This window comes from Ailuropoda melanoleuca, chromosome 2, assembly GCF_002007445.2.
Source record: "Ailuropoda melanoleuca isolate Jingjing chromosome 2, ASM200744v2, whole genome shotgun sequence".
Taxonomy (NCBI): domain Eukaryota; kingdom Metazoa; phylum Chordata; class Mammalia; order Carnivora; family Ursidae; genus Ailuropoda; species Ailuropoda melanoleuca.
The window spans coordinates 146,574,530-146,586,554 of record NC_048219.1 but is presented as its reverse complement, the minus strand read 5'-3'; the positions used below and the strand labels follow the sequence as shown (position 1 = coordinate 146,586,554).

Genomic DNA, 12,025 nt, shown 5'->3' with positions numbered 1-12,025 from the left:
TCTATGGCCTCTTCCAGTTTCAGCTAACAGCACTTCATTCGGGTCTTGTTAAAGAAAACAATATTAAAGAAAACATTATTCTCCCCAAGGCTATAATATTTAGAATTGCAGGCTTGCAAACAATGTTTTTCCTGTCTTTCCCCAAAGTTATCTTCTTTCTTCCCTTCCTCCTCCTCTTTCTCCCCCTCCCTAACCTTCCCCTTCCTCCTCTTCTTCCTTCTCCCTTGGTAAACTTTTGTTTTGCCACAAACATCTCTCTCCCTGCAGGGATGCACAACTCTATACTAACAGAAACCACGATGGAGGTGGAGCTGGTTGCTCCCAGCTCCCTATAGCTCAGTCTCCATCTTCCTGAAGCGCTCTGGCGTTTATGGAGCTGGGTCTCCCTGTCCGGGCCCTTCCCACAGTGGTTCTATTTACAGGCTGCCTCGTGATGAGCCTCTGCTGGGAGCCAGCTAGCTGGGATGACAGATGTCCCTTGTAGTCACAGCTAGGACGTCCCAGGATTGTCTGTACCATAACGAGCAACCAGATACTTGTGGGTTTGATTTAGGAATCAGATATCACTTTAACATGATCTGAAACATTAAGAGAACTAGTCTTCCCATTTGCTTCTATTTCATATCCAACTAATCCTTGATGTAAGTTACAATTTCACATTTAAAGGATCTTTGAAAATCTTTGGTCCTTTCCTCCTTTCTTTCCTGTAGAAATATAGTAGGCATGTCACAGTGTAGCATCCACATCATGGACTTTCCAAGCCTGATGGGAAGATAATCAGAAGGAACGTTTTTAGCCCAATTTAGTAAAATAAATATACATACACTCTAGTTTGTATTGTGAATATCAGAGTGCAGATGGGTAGATTCCAAGTGGTGATAATATTTATACACCTAGACATTTTTATCATTATTAATATTTGGCATAGGTACTTAAAACACTATAAAAAATTAAAAGCAATATGTAACACTACTTTTTTTTGTATATAAAAACATTGAAGTCAGACACCCCACCAGGGAACAAGAGCAAACATTGCTTTTTTTTTAAAGGTTTTATTTATTTATTTGATAGAGAGAGAGAGAGCATGAGCAGAGGGGAAGGGGAGAGGCAGTCTCCCCCCTTGAGCAAGGAGCCTGAAGCAGAGCTGGATCCCAGGACCCCGGGATCATGACCTAAGCCAAAGGCAGACGCTTAACCGACTGAGCCACCCAGGCACCCCAATTCATTTTATTTTTTAAGTTGATTTGGAAACACATTGCTTTGCCTCCAATGTGCTTCCAAGTGCTTCTTGGAAGTCCGCAGACTCTGGGTGGAAATAGATTTGGGAAGATACGACTTCAATATATCTTCCTTTTTAGGAAGAGAAACCTGAGGTGTGTACGATTTGCATTTGAGCGGTGTGTTCCAGGACTGCAGAGCTACAATTCATGGTGTGTTGAGGAGTCAGCTTTGGGTCAAAAGCTCATCTATTGGTCTTCAGGCTTAATTGGGCACCAACACGTTGTCACTTGCTAAGCTCAGAGTCCCCATTCACTCACTGCTTTAGCCCATTCCACCAGGACATGGTCTGATGCACCACGTACCCTTTCTCTGTGCTTCCCTGGCATAGTCCTAACAGGCTGTTTGGATGCTCTGATACAGCAGCACAGTTCATTTCGTCATTTCAACCAAAATTACTTTTTGATGATGCCCTAACTAACTTACACGGTTATAACTGCACTANTGCCCTAACTAACTTACACGGTTATAACTGCACTAAAGGCCCCTAGCAGAGGACTCGGTACCTCAAGGCAAAATAAAGTGAGGTGTTTTAAATGCGATTTTTTTTTATGTGATGTGATATTCTTTAAAGACAAAGAACCTTGGTTCTGTGCCTTATCTTTGGGTGAAATATTATTATTTTCTCATTTCATACACTACATAAAACAGGAAATTGTAAAATCTCATTTTCTCCATGTCTACCTTCACAGCCTTCAGACTGCAAGATTTCGTGGAGTTGTTTTTTTTTTTTTCCACTCATTTCACACAAAGATACATTTGTATTCATGAATGTTGAATTTCACTGTACATTTTCTTGCCTGGCAGCATAAATAAGCCGTTAATACACAAAGCATTACAGACATTCTCTGTGGTAAAACGTGACAGAACATCATTAGTTATTCTTTTACATGTCTTCATTTAGAAACGTAGTAAGTTAATATTACGCATGTTTTCTATCTGCAACCTGACCAAAAAAATTACTTTTACACATACACTACATAAAACAGGAAATTGTAAAATCTCATTTTCTCCATGTCTACCTTCACAGCCTTCAGACTGCAAGATTTCGTGGAGTTGTTTTTTTTTTTTTCCACTCATTTCACACAAAGATACATTTGTATTCATGAATGTTGAATTTCACTGTACATTTTCTTGCCTGGCAGCATAAATAAGCCGTTAATACACAAAGCATTACAGACATTCTCTGTGGTAAAACGTGACAGAACATCATTAGTTATTCTTTTACATGTCTTCATTTAGAAACGTAGTAAGTTAATATTACGCATGTTTTCTATCTGCAACCTGACCAAAAAAATTACTTTTACATTAACATAACGTTAATGGAAATTTGTAACTGGAGTCTCATTATGGGTCACAATTACTTTGCTGAAAAAAAAACAGCAATGACAGAACTGGGTTGGTATCCATTCTCTCAAAATAAGTTTTGCAAACAGAAGTTTTCATATAATTATATTACTTCAGCCTGAAATTTTTACACTGTAGCAACATCCTACCCATCAGGAAGGAAGCAGAAAAGGACTTGGTGTCCTATATATAGGCCTATTCCATATGTCAGAGTCTCACGTTCCAGTTACACAAATTTTTTTGTCAATTTGGATAAGTCGGTCATCTGAGTTCCAGGGATACAAGGCAGATGAGAAGCAGCAAATTAGAAAAGGGAAATAGATACATATCCGACTAATGAAATTGAACTTCCTGACGTTGTATAGCACTTTGCTGTTGACAAAATGATCGTGGGGAGTGCCCCGCTGGCAGGGTAGGGGACAGATAAAGACTGCACATGGTAGGCCGCACTGTGCTATGGTACGGGGGATTATTATTTTCCAGATCAATAGCCCTAACTCGTCATTTTAAGAAAAAAGACTAAACTATCATCATTCAACACATATTGCCAATGTGGCTACTGCGTACTGGACCATAAACATGTAAAAGTCCTCAAGGAATGTGGAGCCCAGAGTGAATTAAAGCCCATGGGACTTCAAGTCACAGCCAGTCATGACCAGGCCACACCATGGGTCCATTCAGAGGGTATATATAAGAGAATAGAAAAGATATATTTGTTCTGAAAATGTCCATCCCTTAGGCAGGTAAAATGTGTTACAATTTTGGTGTTTCATATCTGCAAAGTGACTCTTTCCTGAAGAAGATAGAGAGCTGAAGTTTAAAATCATAGTTATCATGTCCAGAAAATAAAACAAACATAATATGAACACATAGAACTTGCAGAGTGGAGACAAGAGCCATTGCTGAGACACACTGTCAAACAGAGCCACCGTCTTCTCTCTGCAGGCTGTCCCACTTCTGCTGTCGCTGCACTGGCCTTGAGCACGGGAGGACAGCCGCACAGTTGCCAAGTGAAAGGAGGCCAAGGGCGCCTTGTCCCGGAGTCTCTCCAGGATTTAGCCTTAATATTCTAGCCATAATAATCGCAGCAAATATTTCAGGTTGAATTGTGAATCTTTGGATCCTTTCATTTCAAATGCAAGCATCCCTGGGAGGTGATAACTGTGAAGCCTTCTGTTATGGAAAATGAGCATCAGAAAACTTATTTCTGGAGTGAGCAAAAGGATGAGCAAGAAATGAAGCTCGTGAAGTTAGACACGAAGAGAAAGGGACTATTTGTTTTGTATTTTTGCATCTGGCCAAACCTGTGCCATAGTTCCAATGAACGCTTTATCTTTCATTTATTTATTCATTTTCTAGTAGGCTCCACGCCTGGTATGGAGCCCAATGTGGGGCTTGAACTCAGGACCCTGAGATCAAGACCAAGCTGAGATCAAGAGTCAGACGCTTAACTGAGTGAGCCACCCTGGGGCCCGGAAAGGCTTTTGTTTTCAGTGGGTTCCCTTAGTTTTAAAATGTCCCATGTCCCTCACGTCAGTTGGCCTTGCCAGCACCAGACTCACAGTGTGTAACATTCTTATGCCAAAGCAGCCTCAACCGACTTAGTCAAGACTAAGAATAGCAATCCTGCCTTGTAGTCCTCAGCCTCTTCTTGCTTCTGCTTCTTCTCAGAGAAGCTTTGTTCATTCCTAACCCTGAGAGAAGCTTACTGCTCCCTGGGAAATATGGTGAAGATGTGTGTTCTGCTAGTTTCAGAAGAACTATCATTTTAAAGTCTTCATTTTATTCCTAAGTACAGCTCTATTAACTTAGTCTGCTGACTCCATAACAAATCTGGAGGAGCCGAACAAGTGGGAAGACCGGGAAATCACATTATTCATTAGAAAAAAAAAATCCTCCTGGTTTTTTAAAGACTTTTAGAAATTTTGGTAATATGGATTATAACAACATTTACATTTTTTGAGTAGGGTGAACTATCCTGCCCCCGCTGTGGGGGCTTTTTTCTGTTTACGTGCTCTGGTTGAGCACTTGTCTTGCCATCTCCGCCATTCCCCGTTGTTGACAAGCTAACTAAAGTTAGAAACAGCTGCAGGAATGATGATCCCATAGCCAAGCAACCATGGCACTCAGTTCCTTTAAAACTATGATCACAAGTTGTATGGGGACTAGATGGGAAGTGAAGTTTTCATGTTGGAATGTGCAGGTAAACAATGCAGGCATGGTCAGGTTTTCCTGAAAGTCTAGTTCATTCATGCTGCCTTCCACTTGTATCTGCAATAGTCCTCAATTTGAGCTGGGGAAGGCACAAGATTTAAAATGCATTCCCAGTGGGACTGAAAGAGAAAAGTGCCAGCAGCTTTGCGAAAGGTGCTCATGTGTCAGAAAGAAGCTGATTCCATTTCATATCCCCACAGCACCATGAACACTCTTTGTTCTTATAAATCATCTTCAGTGGAAGTGCATACATTCTGAAGCCACAGAAATAAAATTGTGCCCATCATTTAATGGTCTTAAATTTTTTGATCCAAAGTAGATTTAAAATTTCATGGTTTAGAATTACAGTGTTCGGGCTCAGCCTTTCTCCGTCCATCACATAGTTTTAAAATAGAAGTTGATCTTTCCCATTGAAACAAGCAGATGTAACCCAGTGATTATCAGATTGATGACAGAGCCCCTCTTCCTTTCTCTAGACTGAAGTTTGTAATGTATATCCTGTTCCAGTAAGAGAAAAAAGAATATAAAATTGTGTTTTCCAATGGATACATATTAATGACAGGACATATATTTTCCCTTTTCTTTTATTCTGTTTATTTTTATTAAAAATAAAAATTATATTTTTAATGGTGGTAAAATGCACATAACATAAAATTTACCACCTTAACCATTTTAAGGGTACAGGTAAACGACATTAAGTACATTCACATTGTTCTACTACCATTACCATTATCCGTTTCCAGAACTTTTTCATCATCCCAAACAGAAATTCTGGACCCATTAACAATAACCCTCTACTGGGGACATGTTTTTACCTCAGATGTGGTAGTAATTGCACCTATAGTTGCAGATTATGACACTGGGGGAAGAGTTCCTGCCACAGTTTTGTGTAACTCAGGATGTAGTCCCTTTATATCTCAATCCCATTTGTCTTTTCCTACTAAAATCGAACATGTGCATATTAAAACACTGAATGTCAAAGAATTTAAATATTAGTTGGTTATTTCATAAGTATACCAAATGAATATGATCTTCTTAAACATTTGTGTGAGTTCTAATGGAGAAAAGTTTTCAAATTTTGAAACTGTAGTTCTTTCCACCTCTCTAGAATGTTACTGATTTATCAATTTAAATGTTTAATATGGTCTCTGTGGTTGGCTTAATTGGTAGCTTAAAACTAGTATCCAACAATTTCATTTACCATATACAATAAACAACACTGATTAAGTATAGGTGTGTCAGAGGCAAAAATTGCATCAACATAATAATTTCCATGTGTGCAAGTCTGCTAGGGCCTTTATAGATAATTGTCTCCAAAAAATGTTAAAGATAAGGTCAAGGTTCTGTTATTACAATATGCAGAATTTGAAATAAGCATTTTGAAGAAGCAAAATTTTTTAGGGCAGATACGTTTTTTATGTATTACAAGTCTAAAATCTAGCATGTATACGGCCTTTATTTCCTTCCAAATAATTTATTTGCTGTCATTGAAAAGAATTTTAGTGTGTTTCTGACTTTTCTTATCATAGCTCAAATTTATCAACCATGACATTGTTCATTTTTTGCTGTTAAATGCTTCCATATAATCTGAGAAGGTTTGTTTTCTCTGTACTTCTCTTTGCTGATAATATAAAGAGAGAGTTGCCTGTCAATATGTTTATCTTTCTTGAATATGGAAAAGGGCACAGAAAGTGGTGTGTTTAATGGAACTGGACTGCTTAGAGCTTTGGTTCACTGGTAAAGTTGAACTGTGTGTTCTTAAGGCTGTCATAATGCACGCCCTACTCTCGGTTCATTGCCATATGTTCTGTTTATACACAAGTTAGCGCAGCCATCAGTGGTGACACTGTCACTTTACTTTCTGGTTTGGAAGGACATCTGAAGTTAGTGGCCTGTATCTAAGAAGGAAATCTCTTCTGGAAACTGCTCATAAAAAATAATTTTTTAGCTGGATTTGGGCAAGTAAAGTATTTTTCCTACTAAATCTCATAGTGGGTCTGTCTCCTCTTCTATCCCACTAATGAACTCGGTGGTCTGAATGTCAACCCTTCATTGACCTCTGCAACAGGAACAGCTCTTTGGAGCCTAATAGATTCATACCTAATACTGTAAGAGAGCCTCGGGAAGCAGAAGGATCTGGGGCAAATGCTAGCACACAGAGAACAGAATGAATGGGAAACGTAATGTCAGATAACTACAAATAAGAAAATTAGAGTTGTTGATAATCTATGACATGTTAAAAACTGTCTTGTTTGGAAGTCAAAGGATGGTCTATACTTACAAATCTAATCATAAATTACAAATCAAGGGGCACCTGGGTAGCTTAGTTGCTTAAGCATCTGACTCTGATTTCGGCACAGGTCTCAGGGTCCTGAGATCAAGCCCTGCATGGAGCTGTGCACTGGGTGTGGAGTCTGCTTAGGATTCTCTCTCTCCCTCTTCCCTTCCCCCACCCTCTCTAAAAAAATTAGATGTCAAAAAGTATAAAGAATGATTTATATTTATATTTTTGGGGTACGTTTAAATTCCTATTATGTGTTCACTAAGCAAACTTGTTTCCTATTGAAAAATCACTGAATACATTTTGATTATAAATATTTTGAAGTGTTAAGATTTTTTCATTTATTACAAGTCAATATTAGTGTCTTCCTTTTAAGGAAATAACCTCTTTCTTTTTATTGAACTACAGCTCAAAGAGTCATTCAAAGATATCAAAAAGAAATTCAATAATTTGAAGTTTAATTATACGAAGAAAAATGAAAAAGCTCGGAATCTGAAGGCTCTTAAATATCAAATTCAACAAGTTGATGTACATGCCGAAAAAATACAGGTAAAGAGAAAGTGCAGGTGGTGTATCTGTGTGTGTGTCTGTGTGTATGCGTGTGTATGCACTACTACAATTATTACAAAATCAGCTTGCATTCCAATTCTAGATGTCTAACCCTTGGGCTTTTTTGCAGCATTGGGATTCAGAAGGTAGTTTTCCGCCTTTGTAACAGTTAAGTAAGTTCCTCATGTAAAATGTATAAGTTAATCTCTTGAGGCAGCTCTAGAATGGATTCTACCAAACCTACCCAGCCTCTTGCTTCCATTCTTCCCCACAACACACACACACACACAAACACACACACGCACATGCATGTACACACCTTTTATACACCCCTTTTCCTTTCCTTGCACATGCCTATGTCAGGAACTTCCTACACTGCTCGCAGAACCCCTTACACTACCTCAATTACCACACGAACCAGTCAGATTATTTGAATATCTTTCCCAGGAGACAGTGAGCTTCCTGAAGACAAGAAAATATTTTATTTTATGATCATTGTCTTTTTTGAAATCATAATATCAATCTCAAAATCTGGAATAGGACCTGGTATATAGTGAATTTTCTTTTTCTCTTCTTTTTTTTTTTTAAAGATTTTATTTATTTATTTGACACAGAGAGAGAGTCAGCAAGAGAGGAAACACAAGCGGGGGGGGGGTGGGAGAAGAAGAAGCAGGCTCCCAGTGGAGGAGCCCGATGCGGGGCTGGATCCCAGGACCCTGGGATCACACCCGGAGCCAAAGGTAGGCGGTTAATGGCTGAGCCACCCAGGCGCCCCTATAGTGAATTTTCTATATGATTTTAATGATGGATCAATAAACTATGTGGAAGAAAACCCATTCTTTCCAAAATACATTTGTGATCATTATGATTTTAATATATTAACATGGAGAAAGCTGCAAAAATTTCCCCAAGTTTTTCTTTCAATATGTAACCACTAGCAAGCTTCATAAATAAAAATTGAATCTTATTTTTAAAACTGTTTCTTTTTTGTATAGGCTTTGAAAAAGAAAATAGAAAAAGTTGAGAATAAAACTTCTGATTCTTACTTAAATTATCCAAATAGCAAAGTTAATGGTCTTTTGGAAACCATGAAGGATTTGCAAAAACATGTGGATGAGTTTGACAAAGTTGTGACGGATTACAAGATGAATTTGGACCTGACCGAACATCTCCAGGAGATGATAGAAGAGGTATCCTCTTCTTGTTGTAATGCTGTCCGTACGTAATGTTTTGAAACATTGCTCCGCCACTTTAATACAATGCTACTGCAGTTAATTTTGTCATTAAATCTATGCATCATCCTCCTTTTCATGATTATTGCCTTAGGATAATTTCTTAAAGTAGAATTGCTGGACCAAAGGGGATGAGTGTTACAAGGTTGATGGCATTGTCCAATTGTTCTTCGGAAAGATTTTACTAATTTACTCTTACCAGCAACATATGAGAGTTTCTCATTTCTCCTTAACTCCATCAACTCAAGATGTTTAACCATCATGGAATTATGCTCATTGCTGGATATCTGTTTAAAATATTCAAAATTACATATTTATTTCATAGAATTTGAAAATGTTTAGAAAGAAATGTGATACTGGGATATTTCAGGTACGAAAATTGTCATTGGGGTTATTTTTGTTTTTGTCAAGAGGATAAATGGTAGAGTATGCATAAACTATATGAAATTTGACAAGTTAAAGTTATTAGTTGCACACTTCATATTGAAGAAATTCCACACTTGAAGTTCTTTGTGGTGCATTGTTCTGTGACACAGAATGTCTCTTTTTACCACGGATGCAGCAGCTTCTGGATTTAACACCGCAGTAAGGAAGATGGGAATGATCATTCTTCTCTGTTTGATCGATAGGTTCACTGTGGCCCCGTGGCCGCACTTAAAGCCAGCCCCTAACAGAGTCATGTGTTTCTATTTCTCACTCATCATAATTGCTCTGGCCTTGGTCAGACACATTCCTTCCATCACAGTTATTTAGTATTTTTGGTGAGAAACTGCCTCAATTCTCCACTGTGCTTTGAAAACATGACTTGAGTACCTTCTATTAAAAAAAAAAGGTCAACTGCTGTTCTTTAGATGATACTTCCTCAACCCGGTAACTAAATCTCATTCTTAAAAGAGAATTTATTTATTAGAGTGTTAATCATGAAGTACTTTATCCATGTAGTGTTAATTATTTCAATTATTTAGGCAAGATTTTGTATATTTGGGCTTTTTTCTTTTTCTTTTAGCTGATGTTTGAATTCCTTTTAGTGCCATATGCTTTTTTTATTTCCTGTTCTTGTAAGTCTGCAGTATTCTTAAGAAGTATATTTCAGGCAAATCTAAGAAGGCAGGAAAATCAAATGATTTTCCATACTTTTATTTTCTTATCTAACTCTAACACCCTAGTGCACAAGCCTATGATCATATTTTGACATTTTCCTTATTATGACTTAGAAAGTTCAAACTAATGTGATTATAAAGTTTGAGGAAATTGAAATTTGATACTCCAGTGGTCAAAATGAAGAAATTTAGAAGGATGGTGTCTCTTTAATCTATGTTTTATCCCATTTTAATTTAGTGTCACTTTTGGTATGAAGATGCAAGTGCCACAGTTGTAAGAGTTGGAAAATATTCCACAGAGTGCACGACAAAGGAAGCTGTGGAAATTCTCCACCAGCAGTTCAATAAGTATATCATGCCCTCAGTGCCTCAGCAAGAAGAAAGGATTCAGGAGATCAGTGACCTAGCTCAGCGCTTATATGGTGAGGTCTCTTTTAAAATATCCAGCAATTTGCGGTTGAACAAATCTATGGTGAACCTAACCCAGCAGAAAGCAGAGCATGGCAAGCCCTCAGGGTCCTCACTACAGCAATTACTCAGGCAAGAGACTCTGTTTCTACAAAGTAAACAGTAGGGAATAGAGGAAGGAACTTCTGCCCACAGGAATGGAAGCCTTTGGATTTTAACTATCTTTTGTAAACCCTCCTTCTTTGTTCTCTTTTCTCTGCTCTTCCAGTTGATCATCCCCAGGGTAATAAAACCAGAACAATGCTCAGTTTATGTAAACCAAAAAAAACAAAAAAACAAAAAAACCACCCTCATTTCCACAAGGGTGTTTCTTGAAAACCATGCAAAATTCCCATAATACTTTAAGTGGGTGTTAAGCTAAAATTGACGTCTACAGCCCTCATATTTCTATGAGGGGTGTGGTTTGTGGTTTTAAGAAACAGATGGTTTGGTTAGAGGATTTAAGGAACTGTTCCCTTACCTTCCTCTCCCTTGTGGAATAAATAAGAGAACTCAAATTATCATCTCACTGCTTCTGCTTTTCTCTTCTCCATGACCAGGAAAGATAATATGGTTGTCAGTCTCAGGAGTCTTTCTAAAGGAGGCCCTCATTTAAGAAACCCTCTGGGTGATGACAGCCCTTGGGGGTGCTGAGGAATAAGTTTCATGAATCCCCTGATACTATTCCTGTAGACCAAGGGTAGTTCCCAGTGGCCAGGCAAACCTAGCTCAGAAAGAAGACCACAACGGGTGTCACAAATGCTTCAGCTGGCTGCCCACATTGCTGCCAGGTGGATATTTTCTCATGTGATTTAAATCTCTATCCGTGGATAGCCATAAAAATGTGTAGAACCATATATACTGTACTACCTAATATTAAATTATTGAGAATAAATTGATGCTTTTCTAAGGGAAAAAGAAACATAAAAATAATAAAATATAGATTGAAAAATTAATGAAAAGCACTGTGATGTCTCACTTTTACTGTAGTTACTGTAGAAGTGTACTATAAAATTGTGAGCACCCTCTGCTTCCACAGCACTGTGCATGGTTCCCTCTGTTTTGGTACGTTCCACACTATAGCGAAATTACTTGTTCATCTGTCTTCTCTATGGACCATAAGCTCCTTGAGGGCAAGGGAAGCATGTTTTGTCACTGTATTTGAGTGCCTCTTCAATTTCAGGACACAGTAAGTACTCACAAAGATGGACATTAGTTAAATTCCCTTCCCTTCATGCATAGCCTGCAACCCACTTTGTCTGTGTTCCTGGCCCTTGTCACCAACCGACAGGTTGTATAGTTTTTTGTCTGTTGTCTGGCTTTTACACCAGAGTGTAAGCTCCACGAGAGAAGGGATTTTATCTGATAGTTTACTGCTCCATGATACATACTAAGTGCTTAACAAATATGCGATGAATAAATGAATCACTGAGTGAAAACCTTGGACAAATAAATGGCATGAATCTTCATCTGCTCAGTATGGAAGCTATGCAATTTTTAGAATTTGCAATAAGTAAGAAGCTTTAGGAATATTGTAGTAACTCTTACAGGCCCCCCAAGCACCACTGGACCCAGAA

The 12,025-nt window shown here is 38.2% G+C and overlaps 1 protein-coding gene across 4 annotated transcripts in view; it reads left to right on the top strand.

Annotated features, from left to right (window-relative positions):
* CCDC141 (coiled-coil domain containing 141) overlaps positions 1-12,025 on the top strand; it is a 191,148-nt gene that overhangs the window by 156,381 nt on the left and 22,742 nt on the right. For 3 of the 4 annotated variants that reach the window (XM_019799234.2, XM_011224427.3, XM_019799235.2), the window contains exons 18-20: positions 7,529-7,669; positions 8,665-8,859; positions 10,240-10,423. In XM_019799234.2, the coding sequence (XP_019654793.2) occupies positions 7,529-7,669; positions 8,665-8,859; positions 10,240-10,423 (520 nt within the window). Of the gene's footprint in view, positions 1-7,528; positions 7,670-8,664; positions 8,860-10,239; positions 10,424-12,025 lie in introns of those variants that run through there. The other variant, XR_004623510.1, reaches the window with a different exon arrangement.